Below are 17,669 nucleotides of genomic sequence, written 5' to 3' on the forward strand. Positions count from 1 at the left end.
GTGTATCGTTTTTCCTCAAGCAAGCAAGTTTTGCTATTTTCATAGTACAAACTTTGTTACCGGATCTGGTCAAATTTAGCTCTAGATGAAATGAATGAATATACACCTCTACCCCGATATAACACCACCCGATATAACACGAATTCGGATATAACATGGTAAAGCAGTGCTCTGGTGGGGGCAGGGCTGCGCACTCTGATGGATCAAAGCAAGTTAGATATAACGCAGTTTCACCTATAACGCGGTAAGATTTTTTGGCTCCTGAGGACAGCGTAATATTGAAGTAGAGGTTTATATTGAAATACTGTGTTTCAAATTGGAAATAATTGCATGGAAGAGCTGAGAACCCTGACTCTGTTTTCAGATCAACAGAAGTAACTGTGCTGCCGTCAACAGAATTACAGCAGTGTAAAATCAGGGCAAGTGAGATCAAAATCACGCCACTGAGTTACCAACTGACTGAAACCTACAGGTTTCATTAATATTCTCTCCCCTTTCCAACTCAGCTAAATGCTGAGAAAACTACTATTCAGGTTTCATCTTATTGTGATGTCATTGTCCCATGCCCCTTATCATGCTTTGTCATGCTAGTCCTCCAAAAATCCTCCACCAAAAACAAGGAAGTCAAGACCCTGATATTCCTAATAATTCCAAGGTTAAAAATAAGCAGAAGGTCATCTTCATATTTCATAAAGGAGTCTTAAAGGTCACAAACATGATTTTGAATTCTTTGCTGCTAATCTACCTTCAGACATATTAATTGCCATTGTCCTGAGGCTGAATTAATGAATTTATGCTTTTCATCTCTTTCCAAACTGATATGCACATCTTAGCCTTCTGAGCTCGGAATGTACTTGTCAGATGATTCCTCTCACTTTGATGATGGTACATCTCTGTTTGGGGAATTGGAATGTAACAGTGCCAACCCCAAGTGTTCAAAAATCATAAGTCATAAATAATAAGATTTGGGTTCTTTCTATTTGCCTTCTGGCTTCTGAACCATTAGGGTGCACTGGGGTCATGTATGACACTACACCCCATATGCATCATGGGGGTATGGTTATGATATGATTCTGAAATAATTATGATGCAATTTGCACAAGATGAGTCATGTAAGACGTCATTGGAAAAGTTATGATTTGCTGAATATGATTATCCTATTTGTATGCATGTATCCTTTTTGGACCTGAAGTTATGAATTTTGAATTTATGCTTTTCATCTCTTTCCAAATACAGATTCCAGCCAGAATCTGTATTTCAAATGTGATTACACCTGGGTAACACTCACTAGGCAAAATGCTTCCAGCCTAGACAGCTGGTTGTGAAGGGTCTGTTCAGAGTAATAGGCCATTAGGAAAAACAATAGGCCTTAGGATAAGTTTATCTCCCGCCTAGTGAGCCTTCCTGAGAATGCTCCAGACAGCCTGTAAGTAATGGCTTCTATAACTCTGCAAGGGCATGTGACCAGACCACATGACTCTGGACTCCATTTTGGGTACCTGTATTTTTCAACAAACTGGTCTGGGAACAAATTTTTTTAAAGCATTCCCACAGTATGGAAAAGCTGTATAAGGTAGGGAGAGACATCATCCGTGGTTCCTTACCTCCCCACAACTCAACACCTGAGAGAAGCTCTGGAGGGGAAAAAAAAAAAAAGGACTTGAATGGGGGTGGGGAGCCCAAGCTGCAAAGCAAATGCAGCTTTTGCCTTGAGAATCTCCAAGCCTGCTTGTGTGTGTCAGGGTGAGAAATTGCTAATTCATATCACATCTTTCTAGTATTTTAGGCTTAGTTTGTGGTTTTGTTTAATTACAAGGTAATCTGCTTTGATCTGTTTATCACTTATAATCACTTAAAATCTATCTTTTTGTAGTTAATAAACTTATTTTATATTTCAATCTAAACTAGTGTGCCTTTAGGTCAAGTGTCTGGGGAAAAATCTTACCTTGGTTGGCACAAGTTTGTGGCATATTCCTCTCCACATTGAGGGAGAGGCAAACTGGGTAATGAATTCATGCTGGTCAGGGTTTCAGTCAGGGCAGCTCTGGGGTCTTAGGCTGGGGAACTGGGGGGTTATCTTGGCTGTAGCCTCTCTGTTGTTGGTTTGTGCAGTGCCTAGTTGGTGCCTCCATGTAACTGCAGCTGGGTGTGTCCCTGCCTGTGTACATCAGTCTACAGCTTGTCCCAGCAGTACAGTGTGAGAGGGAGCCCAGGCTGGTGGGTCAGAGGGCTCAGTATAACCTCCGTTCCAGCTGGCACCCGGGGGAAACCCATCACATCAGGTTTTCAGGCTTTCATTTTTCCACAACCACCAGGGGTAGAACCTTACTGGTTGTATTTGTTTTAATAAAAGCTGAGATGCTCATGCCTCCAACAGCTGAGATGTTAGGGAAAACACCAATCAAATCACAAGAGTTGACACCATTGAGAATAATAGTAACTCTCTCTCTCTCCTGTCCTGATGTTTTTAGTCCTGGCTAGTGTTTGATGGGAAAAAGAAATCTGTTGCTGCTACAGAAATTGGTACAGATAAAGGAGAGATTTTTAAGGATTTTATAGGTGGGTTTTCCAGCCAGAATTTGCTACATGCCAATATTAAGGCCTTATACCAACTGGCCATAAAAGTTAGTCATCACTTTACTTAAACTCTTGGTCATGCTGGGAGCTTTAATGGTTTTAGTGGTGTGTGAAATAGGGATATATGTCTGTGATGTTATTTATATGTCTCCTATGTCATAAAAACAAGTGGAGAGGAAACAAAATTAATACAAAAGCTTCATAGCATCAATTCAAGCACATTCTCCTCCCCCGCTTCGCAGGTTTGGCAGAGGTGCAATACAACTAGGTTTTTGGACCATATAAATGTAGAGAAGGAATGGGGATCATTCACATTTGACCTCATTTCCCATTATCATAATTATTTTCTTGCCATAATCCCATGTCCAACAAGAACATTTTTCAGGATGTTCCCAAATCTTGAAACCACTTTTGAAGTGAGTGAAATGCTATTAGGTTGCAAAATTGCATGTCATTATGTTGCAACGAGACATCTCAACCTGACATTGCAGAAAATTGTCATTGCAATATACCCAGCTTGTAACACTATGATACAAACACCATGACATTGTGAAGGGGGCATTTATTCTGCTGGAGGAACTAAGAAAGATTTCTGGGGAATGTAAATAAGGCTGCTGTAAATACAGGCCATGCCTAAATAAATGTTACATAAACTGTTAGATTGTATGCTGTGTCTGTTGGATGTGTAGTCACCATTTAGGTACTTGAGCCATGAATAACCCAGAGGAAACCACAGCTTTAGGGCAGTCTCTTTGCAGACACTGTTTTATTTAAATTCTTGTAATATCTTACTTTTTCTTGATCTATTATCATTGTGCTTTCTTCCAAATGCTATCAGATGGGGAGCTTTCCATACCAAATGAAGGATCATTGGAGAATGGGCAGGCTCTGAGCTCCAGCCAGATTTCACTACCAGGCCTAGCAGAACTGGAATCAGTTTCCGCGTCTGGGGAACCCTGTTCATATGAGGTGCACCCAACCACAGATATCATGGATGGGACAGGTAACATTTCTATTTTCATTCTAAGATACAAAATATAGAATTTTTTCAACATTATGCTCTTTAAAGCTTTTTAAAATTGGCTTCTGGTGGTTTTTGGTCTTGAATACTTAATGTTTAACACACAGGAACGCTCTTGACATACAGGAGTAGATATAAGCCAGAACCAGAACCTCAGATCCAAACACTTCAGAACTTGGGGAAAGTTTGGATTCAGGTCCAACTTCGTAACTCGGTCCCAGCTGTATGCAAGGCTACAGACTGTGGTTACCGTCTTTCTGTAAATATACTACTAGTGAGTAACACACACAAATCAGAATGCAAAGTAAAATCTTTGTATGTTTCAAGTCTGGAAACTGTAGAGATTTAATTTCATTTTCTCATTGATATTCTGTGTTCTTTGCTATTTGGAAAGAAGATTTTGTAATGAAAGCAGAAACCTAGCAAGTCTTGCATACTTTCAGATTTAGAGAGGAGGGTTTTATGTTTCACTGTTGTAACAAAGCAAATAGCTTGGTAGGTAATGCTGAGGCCCTAACATGCAGGGGGACTGTGATAAGGAGTTCTGAGGGATTCTCACATCTAGAGCAGAATGAGAACATAGTTAAGATAAAAGAAAAGGCAGACAATTTATCATATGGACACAGTTTAGACATTGTATAGCTCAGAAGTAACCTTCTGCTTTCCAGTTCACAAGGTTAGTGCCTCAAGAGCAGCTGCTCAATAAGGAAAGTTCATCACAGGAGCTGTGATATCAGATCTTAGGGTAAATTGATAAGGCAGAAAAGTCTACTCATACCCATTGGGTCACCGAGTGACAAAAGAGCTATCTTCACATAAGGAGTGTAAAACCTAGTTGTGGATGAGTGAGTGACAATGTTCAAATTAGCTTTGGGCATCTCTTAAAAGATTTGGAGTTTCTGTTTAGATAAGGAACAACCTCCAAAAATCTAGGTACTTAAGCAAACTGAACTCTTTATCTCATGATATTTCAGCACACGTGCTGCTGGTCCTGGAGAGGCACCGGCATGAAAATATGGGGGGGTTGAAGGAAGCAACCATGTTATTATTTGTATTAACATCAGAAAGGTTCGGTTTAAGTCTTGGACCAAAGTTAATTTAACTTCTTATTTTATCTGACTAATACCCCTGTCCCTGGTGCAGATGCCTAGACCCATCCATTCACCAGCTCAAATAGAGAACCTTATGTAAAGAAGTTCTGACTTTGGGAATCTAAAACCTGATCATTCTAAAGAGGCCACTGGTAGCAATCCCTTTCACAGCTTCAGGATGGCTGGCCAGAACCTCCTGTTGAAGAGCACCTGCTTTAGTGTTCAATTTCTGCTTTTGTTGTCCTTGAGAAAGTTAAATGAGGTGTCTCTGGTGAGAAACAACGGTCCACTTGAGCTGCATCTGATTGAATCAGAAGTAACACCTTTGGTTTCAGTAGAATGCCACTCAAATCACAAAAAGAACAGGAGTACTTGTGGCACCTTAAAGACTAACAGCCAGTCTAGACAGCCTTAAAGACTAACAGCCAGTCTAGACAGCCTCCCAACCTGAAGCAAATACTCACCAGCAACCGCACACCATACAACATAAACACTAACCCAGGAACCTATCCTTGCAACAAAGCCCGATGCCAGCTCTGTCCACATATCCATTCAAGTGACACCATCATAGGACCTAATCACATCAGACACGCCATCAGGGGCTCGTACACCTGCACATCTACCAACGTGATATATGCCATCATGTGCCAGCAATGCCCCTCTGCCATGTACATTGGCCAAACCGGACAGTCTCTACGCAAAAGAATAAATGGACACAAATCTGACATCAGGAATCATAACATTCAAAAACCAGTGGGAGAACACTTCAACCTCTCTAACCACTCAGTGACAGACTTGAAGGTGGCAATTTTGCAACAAAAAAACTTCAAAAACAGACTCCAAAGAGAAACTGCTGAACTTGAATTAATATGCAAACTAGATACTATTAACTGTGGCCTAAACAAAGACTGGGAATGGTTGGGTCATTACACCAATTGAATCTATTTCCCTATGTTAAGTTCTCCTCACACCTTCTATGGGCCATCTTAATTATCACTTCAAAAAGTTTTTTTTCCTCCTGCTAACGATAGCTCATCTCAATTGATTAGACTCTGCCTGTTGGTATGCATACTTCCACCTTTTCATGTTCTCTGTATGTATAAATGTCCCCTGTCTGTGCGTTCCATTCTATGCATCCGAAGAAGTGAGCTGCAGCTCACGAAAGCTCATGCTAAAATAAATTTGTTAGTCTTTAAGGTGCCACAAGTACTCCTGTTCTTTTTGCGGATACAGACTAACACGGCTGCTACTCTGAAACCTCTCAAATCACAGTTTGACAAGAAAGGGGTCACAGTCTTCATACCTGGGTTGCCAAGATGTGGATCAGTTAGGCCTTGCACCTTTTGAAGAAAAAGGTCAATTATACTGTGCAACAGCAACAACATAACAATTTCCATGTCTGTTATTTTGAGAGAGAGGGGGAATTGGATGGAAACCACAATACCATTCAAATAGTAATGGGAGAAATTCAGCCCCGCTGTAAAAGGCATAGCTTCAGAGAAGAAACTGCTACATAAGAAAATAACATTCTTAAGAACCAAGATGATTGACTCTGGTGTTGCTTTTCAGCTGTACCACTCAGTTCTACAGCAGACTTCAGAAAGCATTTTTGAGGCACGTGGCACAAAATGTGCCTTTCACCAGCTGTGTGGCGACTATTGCACATTGCTCCAAAGAGGAAGAATGAAAAGGAATGTGTAATTGGTATAACTGCATATCTGTGATCCTGCACAACTGTGTGGTCTTCTGAAAATATAATAGACCCTGCCAGAGAGATGGGCAGGATGCCATTGTGTGGACACGTAAACCTGTCAACTAGCTACTTGTTTATTGATTGTGTATTGTTACCTATCTGGAGGGTCTGGGGTTTGAAATTTCAAGGCTCTTGATTGTGTTAAAGGTGTGTGGGACTAAATTCAACTCTGGTGTCAGGGAGAGATGCTCCATTGGTTTTAATGGAGAATGACCCAGTGCTGAAATGGCCTGTGGTGTGGCGTGTGGGGGTGGGGGTGTATGTATGTCTCTTTCCTTCTTTCTTTCTCTCTCTCTCTTTGTGTTTTACGATGTTTGAGTAAAATCTATTAGTCATGTTTTTAATCTGCATCTCTGTGCTGCTTTTCTTCTCTTACTATTACTGTACCTGCTGCCACTCTGCTTGTAACGTTGTTGCGTCTATGATGTGGTTGTGTCCTCCAGTGTCTGAAGAGAGCCCCAGATCCAATGAGTCTGGAGTCCTCCTGTCCCAAGATCCTTCAGCTAAACCAGTCCTGCTACTTCCCCCCAAAAAATCTGCTGCTTTCCCTGGAGACCATGAGGACACCCCAGTGAAACAGCTGTCCCTCCTCAAACAGCCCCCTGCCCTGCCTCCTAAACCCATTGCCAGGATTGCCAACCACTTCACTGGTAAGTAGGTGTTCCTGAATGCTCTGCACCACTACTTCCCTTAAAGGAACAGTCCACTCCTGTACTGAGAGTCTCAATGTCTTTCTTTGGTAAAGCTGCTGTGTAGATGTTTGCATGTGTATCGATATTGTTTGTGTGTGTGTCATGGCTGTACTGATACAGCAGGGCAGGGGCTCTCAAACTATTTCATAGTGTAGATGACATCTTGATAGAGATGGATACCTCCGTCTCATCCACAGTCACATAGACTGCCACTCCTCCCAGCCTCCTAATCATGACCCTGATCACCAACATGCAACCTCACCTTAGCAAATACAGCAGTGACTTGGATGGAAAAATAATGATAGGAAAGTACTTTCATATCTTGAATCATGTTTCATAAGATAAGCCCTTTGTTCTTTTTTGGGGGGGGGGAAATTAATCAGATTCTCTCCCTTTGCTCTTTGTTACATCTCCTCCAGCTTCCATGAGTGCTGTTCTCCCCACTTTTTCCCTCCATTTCTCTGCACATGCTTCTCTTAGACTCATACAGACGCCCCCGGGTTACGTAAACCCGACTTACGAAAATCAGCACTTACGGAAAAAGTTCCGTAAGCTAGAAATGGTTTTTTTGTTTGTTTGTTTTTTTGCGTAATGGTCGGGTATATGTTTCTGACTTACACAAAATTTGAGTTATGCAAGGCATTCCGGAGCGGAATGCTTGCGTAAATCGGGGAGCATCTGTAGACTCTAAGGCCAGAAGGGACTGTCATGATCATTTAATCTGACCTTCTGCACATTGCAGGCCACAGAACCTCACCCACCTATTTCTGTAATAGACCCATAGCCTTTGGCTGAGTTACTGAAGTCCTCAAATCATGATTAAAGACTTCATGTTACAGAGAAGCCCCCATTTACACTAGTTTAAACCTGCAAGTGACCCGTGCCCCATGCTTCAGAGGAAGGCGAAAAACCTCCAGGGTCTCTGCCAATCTGACCCGACTCCAAATATAACATTCAGTTAGACCCTGAGCATGTGGGCAAGATTCACCAGCCAGACACCTGGGAAAGAATTCTCTGTAGTAACTCAGAGCCCTCTACATCCACTGTCCTGTCACCAGCCATTGGAGATATTTGCTGCAGGCAGTCACAACTCAGCCTTAAAGGCAGTCTCATCATACCACCCCCTCCATAAACTTATCAAGCTCAGTCCCCTTCTTTCCCAATTACTCTCCCCTCTGGTTTCTTGCTCCTCTGGTTCCTTCCTCATGATCGCTGGCTACCCAGTCCCCTTCTCCATGGCTTCCCACTGGTGGATGCTAGTGGAGACTGACAACTCCAATTCCCCAATTGCTCTGCTCCTGCTCCAGTCCCTGAAGGATGCTCCGGTTTCCCTTCCTGCTGTGTTAGAGACTGCAATGGAGGCAGGTTATGCAATCTTCCCTGCCTGGTTTCCAGCTGCTTCTACATGTATCAAGGCTCTTCCTTGCAATTAAGAGCCCATTATCTGTAAAAGCTATTAGAAGCAAGGAGGAACAGTCAGCCGTATGTGACCAGTCAACCCTCCCTGAACTACCATCAGACCACTGCTGTAGAGAAATATTACAGACGCACACACAAGGACCATGAACTGTTTAAATATTCCTAAAATACATGTCTGTACCTTTTGAGATGTGTGTGTGCACAATTCCCTTTGCTTTCAGAGAGAGCAGCACAGGTTAGGAGGCTATGAACTCCTGGGTTTTAAACCAGTTCTGATAGTAACTCCCTAGGTAACTTGGGCAGGTTGCAGTCATTTTCCCTCAGTTACCCCTCTGATATTAGTACTTCCCTGCCTCAGAGTGGTGTGGTGAGGATGATCACTTCCTGTTTATACAATGCTACGTGTTACTATTTTTTTGCCAGCTCATTTTCTTTTATTTTGACTATTATAAAATAAAATAATCTTTATGAAAGAGCATATATTGCTTTTCTCACCTGTTTCTACATAGCATTCTATCTAGAGAGCCAACTGATTTGTGCTTTATTTACTTTTGTTCACTTTTATTTGACATTTATATGGGATTTCTTCATTTTTGCCGCCTGCCACAATCAACTCTAAATTGATTTATTTTTTGCCTAAAACTGTAAACCAAAGTGGCAAAAGCAGGCACCATTCTTATTTACTTCATTTGGGGCTACAGTTGCTTACACCAGCTCAGAATTTGTTTCCTATCCATTCTTGTAATTTAGTTTACCTCGTGAGTTATTGCTCACAAATGAAGACGCAATGAAGAAACTAACATAAAGGAAAACATCTTCTGCAAACTGTGCATTGTACAGAAACATGAGGGGGAAGAGAGAGACTACCCTGCTCTTTGTTAGATGAAAAACAAACAATGGATGGAGATTGGTGTCTGCTTCTATGTATTTTGTAAATCAATTTTTTATATAGAGTGAAATCTGTCTTAAGTAACCATTCAAGGGATCAGCATGTGTCAGTTGTTTAACAGAGATGACCTTCCAATAAAGGTGATGCAGAATTGTACTCTGTACTTCTGGGGCTACTTTGGAATGGTCTTTAAAGACAGATGGTTGCCTAGTTAGGGTGATTGCTCAGCTCGCTCTCTCCCACTCGGGCACACACTCACTTGCATGTAGACATGATGACATACACTCTCACACATAGACAAGATTCACACACATGCACATGTCTCTGTGGGAGAGGGGGTACAATTTCAGAATTAGTCACAAGGCCCTAGTTTAGCTGGTAGTTGCCTCTTGGTAGAGCTGACAGCTTCACCCATATATACCCTTATAAACATTAAAATCTCAGACCAATAGGTTTGACTTTTTCTTACTGGGAGGGTCTAGGGCAGGGGTGGGCAAACTTTTTGGGCCGAGGGCCACATCTGGGTGGGGAAATTGTATGCAGGGCGGGGGTTGGGGTGCAAGAGGGAGTATGGGATGTGGGAGGGGGTGTGGTGTGCAGGAAGGGGCTCAGGGCAAAGAATTGGGGCAGAGGAGGGGTGCAGGGCATATGAGGGAGCTCGGAAGGCTCAGGGCAGGGGTAGGGGTGCAGGAGGGTGGGAGGTGCAGGCAGAGGGCTTAGGACAGGGAGTTGGGGCGGGGTGCAGGAGGGGTTCAGGCTCCGGCCTGTGCCACTTACCTAAAGCGGCTCTGGGGTGGCAGCGGTGCGATCCGGGGCCAGGGCGGGCTCCCTGCACGCCTGCCCTGCCGCGCGCGCCCGTCCAGAAAGCGGCCCCTGGGGGAAGAGGGATGGAGGGCTCCGCATGCGCTGCCCTTGCCGCGCCTCCAGGTACCTCCTCCAAAGCTCCCATTGGCCGTGGTTCCCCGTTCCCAACCAATGGGAGCTGCGGGAGGCAGTGCCTGGCGGCAAGGGCAACACATGGAGCCCTCTGCCCCCCCGCCCCTGGGGGGCTGCAGAGAAGTGGTGCCGGCCACTTCTGAGACCGGTGTGGGGCCTGCAGCACCACGGGGGACAATCCCACAGGCTGGATCCAAAGCCCTGAGGGGCCGGATCCGGCCCGTGGGCCATGGTTTGCCCACCCCTGGTCTAGGGACATACAGAAATATATGCCTTATGCTACCCTTTTAGATTATAGTAGACTTGCATAATCCCTGAAAATGAGCAGTGTGTCTTAATGAATCACCCTTACCATGAGAGAGCTAAATTAACCCTATTATTTTACTAATTACTCCAGAGACATCCTTAGTTTGTGTGTGAGAGAATTAATAAAATCAGACTTCTGGCACTCCAAATGAAGATTTTTCAGGATTTCATTGCACTTTCAGTGTCTGTTTTTCTATTGAGGATTTTGTGAGGAGAGTGAAGGACAAATTAAGACATACCATGCATGACTAATAGAGAGTGACAGTAGTTAATGTCTGGTCGATCTGTTCAAGAAGGATATGAGAGGAAACGTGGTCTTGGAATGAGTTTCATTTCAGGTATAGTGCTGATGTGGAGCTTGCAGAATGCTTCTGATCTTTTATCTTGTTTGTTTATTAAATCAAATACAAGAATACCTGAGCATATATAATTACAAAATCTCCACAGGCCTGGTCAGCAGAGAAAAAAACCCAGATAAATACCTCAAATAGTGTGACGGTTCAGTGCCTTAAAAATCAGACCATCTTCTTGTCAGGAAACTCTGGGCCAAATCCTCATTACCTGCATGAAGAATGACTAAAGGGGTATACAGAAGGGACCTTGTGCAGATCGGGCAGGACTTGGGAGAAAGAATCCTCCCCTCCAACAAGATCTAGGATCCATCTCACACATCACCACTTTCTGTTCAAGTGCAAGACTATTTGTGACTGAGGCAAGGTCAAACTCCTAGCAGAGCAGGTATAAAGTAAACAAAAATAAATGCAATTAAATTTGGAAAAACAAAGAAACCCTCAGTTTTACTGTGGGAGTGAAAAGGGAGAAAAAGAATTGCACGTGGCAATTTCTAATCACATAGATTAGTGCTGTTTTGGTAGGCTCTCGGGTACTGTGAAGATGAGGAGGATATAAAAGAACCTGAATAGAAGAGAAACCAGAGGAGGCTGGGAGTGAGACTGCCTCCTCTGGAGTCTTTTACTGGTACGGGGCTTGACATCTTTGTAGTTCACAGACCAATGTTCCTGCCCCATCCACCCCAAAACCATCCATCTTGCTTTTATGGAAGGAGCAGCCAGAGAGGACTTCTCTACAGTATGTGAAGGGTGTTGGAATCCCCTGAGCAGCCTTTCTGTTGCCCATTCTCTGTCTTGCATGCTCATAACCTGAACAGGAAAAAGCAGCATTTGCCCTGTAATCATCTATCCATCTCTACATAGTACAAAGCAGTCAGCCCTAGAAAAAGAACATGTCTTGTTATTGCTTCAATACAATTTCACCACTCAGCATTCCTCACTAGCCAATTATTTTACAACAATCCTTCTGCCAATTGTTAAATAATGATCATTAATAATAAGCCATCCTTCATTTATAAAGCCCCTTTCATCCACCAGAGTCCTAAGGCTCTGATATACCAACTTTACACAAGACTCATGTTCACCCACCCGAAAAGGCAGATATCTCTGGGGTGGAAGATAGCAGTGTACAGCAGCGTTACACAACCATTTTGGACAAGAATTGCAAAATACCATATCTGGTTGAAATTGTGGGGGGAATTTCAATAACCATCTGAGACTGAATTTGGCTGGGGCCTTGGGATTAATTGCCAGGAGATCTTTAATGACCAGAAGAGGCCAGGACATTGGTTTTATATCTTCTTTGAAAAGCAACACTCCCAGTATCACAGTGCCCCTTTGTCCCATTGTCCATTAATCCATTACTTCTCAGTACCAAACTTGAGTTTTTCTGGCCACATTCAGATCAAAAGGATGAACTGCCAGTTATCTATGAAATTCTCTTTAAAATCTGTGAGGGAAACATTTGGGGCATAACTGTTACACTGTGTAAATCCAGAGTCAGTGAGATTACTTCAGTTTTACATTTGGTGTAACCAAACAGAATCTGGCCCTTTAATTCAGCAATCATATTAGAGCTTTTAAAAATCCTTTTAGCATCTTTTCAGTTGTTTCATTCCCGGCATTGGAAGGAGAAAGTTTGTCCCGTTTTTAGTTCTAAGAACACACAATCTAGTTATGCCTATACAGTAAGATTCAAACTATCGTCTGGCTGAATAACAGCGATGACTCAAATATAGAGCAACTAGCCATGGTTAGAAGTGAACATTTAACAGGGAAGGAAGTGTTGTAAGCCCATAAAAATAACTACTGATAATGTGGACCTGCCAGGATTGAATTCCAGAACAATGGATGTAAGGCCTCTTGAAACATAGTTGATTACTGGTTACAACATTAAAAAACTATTTAGAACTACAAGTTCATCTGTCAGATAATCTCCACAGCCTGCAGTATGTTCTAATCCAGCATTTACATAGAATATCAGGGTTGGAAGGGACCTCAGGAGGTCATCTAGTCCAACCCCCTGCTCAAAGCAGGACCAATCCCCAGACAGATATTTGCCCCAGATCCCTAAATGGCCCCCTCAAGGATTGAACTCACAACCTTGGGTTTAGCAGGCCAATGCCCATGTCTGGGGTGGCTCCTCTGTAGATGAGCCCATTGCAGTAGGCGTGAGCCCACTGCTCTGTCATACCTCCTCCTGCTTTCTGCACCAGTATGCACATGGCTTATTCAGTTTGAGGTAAATTCTCTCCCCAGTGCACACTCTGAGTACTCATGCTGAGCTCTTGAGGAGGATACAGCAGCCCAGGAGCAGAGGGAATGGATCATTTCTCCCAGTCTGCAGAATGGCAGTGGGCTGGACCCTGGGATTGTAGTTGCTTCCACAGGTCCTGTGACTCCTGCTATCTGGAGAGCAATAGCCAATTGATCAAGGTAACAGCAGAATGCCTGGCCCTGCCCTTAATGCCTGCTGTGATACTATGCAAAGAGTCCCTGAAAAGTTGGGCTTTGTGGCATTCAGGGCGTGCACACCCTCTATGTGCACTCCCAAGTCCTTCCCCTATCTTTGCTGTACACATTGTGCAGAAGAACAGCAAAAGATGTGGGAGCCAAAATTGGCCTAAGATGCGCATGTGCAATGCCCACTGCAGTCAGTAGGCAATGCTTGTCTCACAATTATTGGGCATCTCTGACCCCTCTGGGGCTTTTTGAGTGTACTCCCTCTCCACAGGCCTTGAGTTGTCACCTCTTGTTAGGTGGAATCACATGCTTCTCCCACTCTTAGGCCAGGCCTTGGTTTGCTGTCCCCTGGAACTAAATGTGATTGCCTCAGCAAGCCCACTTTAGCCTCAGTACCTGCAATTCTGGTCCTTGGGAGCTATGTCCCAGTGGCATCCAGAGATCAGCCAGCCTTCTTAAAGCTGTGTTGTTTATTTTCAACCAAAGGATTTCAGAGAAAAAAATCTTAAAATGGTAAACAGATTGTATGCGTGTCTTGCTTACCTGGTGTCTATCCATTTTCCATGTGGGTTTAAGCTTCCTACAAACCGTCCAAGACCTTTGTTGTCTTGGTGACCGTCCCCATGGAATTAAAGCAGTATAGATCTATAATAAGCATTCCGCTAACTAATACGGTTATACAGAATATCTCAATAACTAGCTTACATACAGCAGTCATAAAATTATGACATAGCAGCTCCATGTCCAACACAGCATGCACTTATCTGAGAACAGAATTTGACCCTTCATTATGGACCTGATCAAAGCCCACTGAAGTCAGTGGAAAGACTGCTATTATTTTCAATAGGCTTTTGGATCAGTTCCTCTTAGGCCTTGTCTACGCTGGCAGTGGCATGTACAGTATGAAGGCTGAGTCCACATTGCGGTGAGTAGCTACATGCATCAGGGAAAGGCTCTGGTGGGAGAAGGTAGTGGGGAAAATCTCCAGCAGCTCCCCATTGCTGGAGCCTTTCCACACTGAAGGGAGCAGCCAGAGCCTTACCCTGCGGTGGGGAAAGAGTCCAAGGCAGCAGGGCGGCAGTGGGACACTACATTGTTAAAAGTAGCAGTGTAGATGTGGAAGGCTCTGCTTGGGTGAGTAGAGAGCCATGTAGGATCTGTACCCTAAGATTCTGGCATGTCTTTACTCATCTAAGCAGCACCTCGCTGGCTACACTGCTATGTGTACCCATGCTAGGGTTGTATGCACTATATGTATTCTACACACCTCTGTAAGTGTAGTCCTAGCCTTAGAGGATCTGGGAACTAGGGATAGAAAAGTCAAATGGTTTGCCCAAATTCATACAGTGAATTAAGGACAGTGCGAGGAATATAACTCAGATTTCCTGAATCCCATTTCAGGGTCCTGCCCACTGGGCAACACTGCCTCCTAAATACATGCAGACTTTTACAGACTATAGAATTCACTACTACAATAGGTCACAGTTAGCCACTGGAATAGGATTTAAAAGGGAACTGGATACTCGTAACAAGTAGTTACATTTGTAATTATATGTACTTCAACAAGGGTAATAAAAACTGATGCTTTGGGGCATCAGCTGGTCACCATAGGAGTCAGAAGGAATTTTTCCTCCCATGTACAGGATGGTCACTTGGCCAGGTACATTGTGGAGAAGAGGAAGGGGCTGCCGTCCTCATGGATCAGTGCCCTAGTCTGGTGTAGCAAATTTTATCTTCTAGTTATATATTTGTATATAACTATAGTATATTGTCATAAACAGGGATAAGGTTTAATTTTCTAGCATTATTTGCATTCAATCCAGCATAACTAGGACCTGATCAAGCAAAATGCTGAACAACCTCAACTCTCACTAGTGCCAGGGGAAGTTGAGCTTGTTCAGCATCTTGCAGAACTAGCCCCATTATACATAATAGTGGATACAAGGGTCCTCAGCCAGAAAAGATTAATCTCCAGGCCTATTTGCTACTATCCTGTCATTTCAGTGCTTTGTGCAAAGATTTAAAACTGCAGTAACATTCCACGGGGAGGACTTATAGCATTGATTTTTTTTTTTTGTTCATCCTTTCCCCTTCCCTGCTTGTTAATCACCTAGTCATGTATACATATGATGGTTATTCCCTTCTAAGGGCTGGACGTCTCCCCAAGTGCTGTCCATATGCCTTATGGAAAAAAACAGTGGAGTTAAAAAAAAAAATCTATAGAATATGATTGTCCCAATCTAATATATCAATTATAACCTCTTACACACATGGGTCAAATTTTCCTCTCATTTACACTAGATGAGATCCGCTGTAGACCATGAAGTTTCCACTGGTTTGATTGGAGAGGGAAAATTTGCTCATAAGTTTGGACCATGTTCTAGAACCTTACTCATTCAGAACCGCCACTGAACTGACCGCTTAGTCAGATTTTCAGGACAATGCCCGTTGTCACCAAGTGACCAGCTCTAAAGCGCCTTTCTGTTGTACTAATGCTCCTTTGGGTAATTTTCATTGATAGACAAAAGTTGTTACGGTAAAGGGTAGACAAATAAATTTTGTTTCTGTGCTAGTAGATTTTCATGAGTTTTTTTTCAAAGCTGTGTGGACACGAGGTGAAAAATCATGGGCCATATCCTTAGCTGGTGTAAATTGGCATCCTTCCGTTTCTGAAGGCAATGAAAGTATGCTAATGTACTCTAGCCCCAGATGTTTAAACAAATGTCCTGACCTGTGTTATGAATAATATTTTAGACAATTTAGACTGATTTTACAAATCTCACTCACTCTTTATGCTTTTTTGCCTTTTGCTGACCAATGAAAATAAACTAGTGAATTTTACATTCTAGTTCTGATACGCTACCCCAAGCTACAGTCCCCCAAAGCAACAGTTTTGGGGCTGCAAACCTAGGAGGTGAATATTTTCATTTAAAAAGAAAAATATCCTTTTCCTTTTAATGCTTTTTTTTTTTTTAAATGGAAGCATTTCTATCTATTTTGTGTGTCAATCAACCTCACAAATTCCACTGGCTCCCAACAGAAAATCAGCTTTTTTAGTACTTCAGAAACACAGGAAGTTGCAAAATCAGTTGTCCCTTCCAGCTTTTCTTCAGCCAGGAGCATGAGTGAGCAGCTCTGGTGGATGGTATCACTTTGAGCCCTCCATTGCAGATGTCTCCTCATACGTCTTCATATGCAGAGCGAAGGTCTGGGACTAGGACAGCACTCCCTTCCAGAATACCACCACCTCTGTGAACTTAAAGCTGTTACTTGAAGTACAACAGAGATTGGACCAAACCAAACACCCAGGTCTGGCTACAGCAGAAGTTTAGGGAGGTGCAGATCTGGATCCCAGCTTTGTAGCTCAGGCTCATCTTTTAGTAGAAATAATGTATAAAAATGTTTTGTTACAACACATTGCATAAGAGCCTTATTCTCAGGGTTTTATTCAATTTACTCTTTGTCTCTTAAATTTTCTTGAAGACAGTATATAGGGTACAAAGATAAAACATAGCTACTGAGCATGTATGTGCATAAGAGACATGACAGCTCAACCTGTTCTGTGTTTGGGTAAACAAAACCCATAAAAATTCAAATTGCAAAAAATGAAAACCGGTCCGCTTTAGAAGAGTGTAGGGAATGGCAGAGGGGAGTTTCATGTTTGCTGGCAAATCCAAGGGCCGTATTTGGTTCTGCATAAGGGGGTGCAACAGGCATTGGCTTTAGTGGAGAGAGTATAGCCTAGCGGATAGGACATGCTGGATGGAGAGGCAAAAGATTTGGATTCTATCCTAGCTGGCTGTTTAGATTGTACGTTCATTGGGACAGGGTCTGTCTCTTACCATATGCATGTTCAATGCCTAGCATAATAAGGCCCTTACCTCAGCTGGGACCTTTAGGTGCTATTGTAGAGCTACTCTAATAATAATTAATAGTAATGTCAGACTTGAATTTGGTCCCTGTCGTCTTCTAGCTTAGTGTCTTTTTTCAGTTTGATCTTTCTGGAGAAGTGTTGCAACTGGGAGCCATCTGAACTCTAGCTAGTAGGTTTGGCCCCACTGCTGGCGAATAAATACCCAGGCCAGAGATTATGGATAGCTAGTGCAAACATGAAAATTTATAGAAGTGCTTTTAAAAATTGTGGTGCAGCTCACAAACATGTGATGGCCTTT

The 17,669-nt window shown here is 42.9% G+C and overlaps 1 protein-coding gene across 12 annotated transcripts in view; it reads left to right on the plus strand.

The window, feature by feature from the left end:
- Positions 1–17,669, plus strand: part of PHACTR1 (phosphatase and actin regulator 1) — a 426,275-nt gene that overhangs the window by 339,257 nt on the left and 69,349 nt on the right. For 11 of the 12 annotated variants that reach the window (XR_005594204.1, XM_039525218.1, XM_039525219.1 and 8 more), the window contains 2 exons: positions 3,416–3,580; positions 6,886–7,092. Coding sequence is in view for 11 of the 12 variants with exons in the window: in XM_039525218.1 (XP_039381152.1) it covers positions 3,416–3,580; positions 6,886–7,092 (372 nt within the window). In the remaining variant the exon portion in view is untranslated. The remainder of the gene's footprint in view (positions 1–3,415; positions 3,581–6,885; positions 7,093–17,669) is intronic. The other variant, XM_039525220.1, reaches the window with a different exon arrangement.

Source organism: Mauremys reevesii, linkage group 2 (genome assembly GCF_016161935.1).
Source record: "Mauremys reevesii isolate NIE-2019 linkage group 2, ASM1616193v1, whole genome shotgun sequence".
Taxonomy (NCBI): domain Eukaryota; kingdom Metazoa; phylum Chordata; order Testudines; family Geoemydidae; genus Mauremys; species Mauremys reevesii.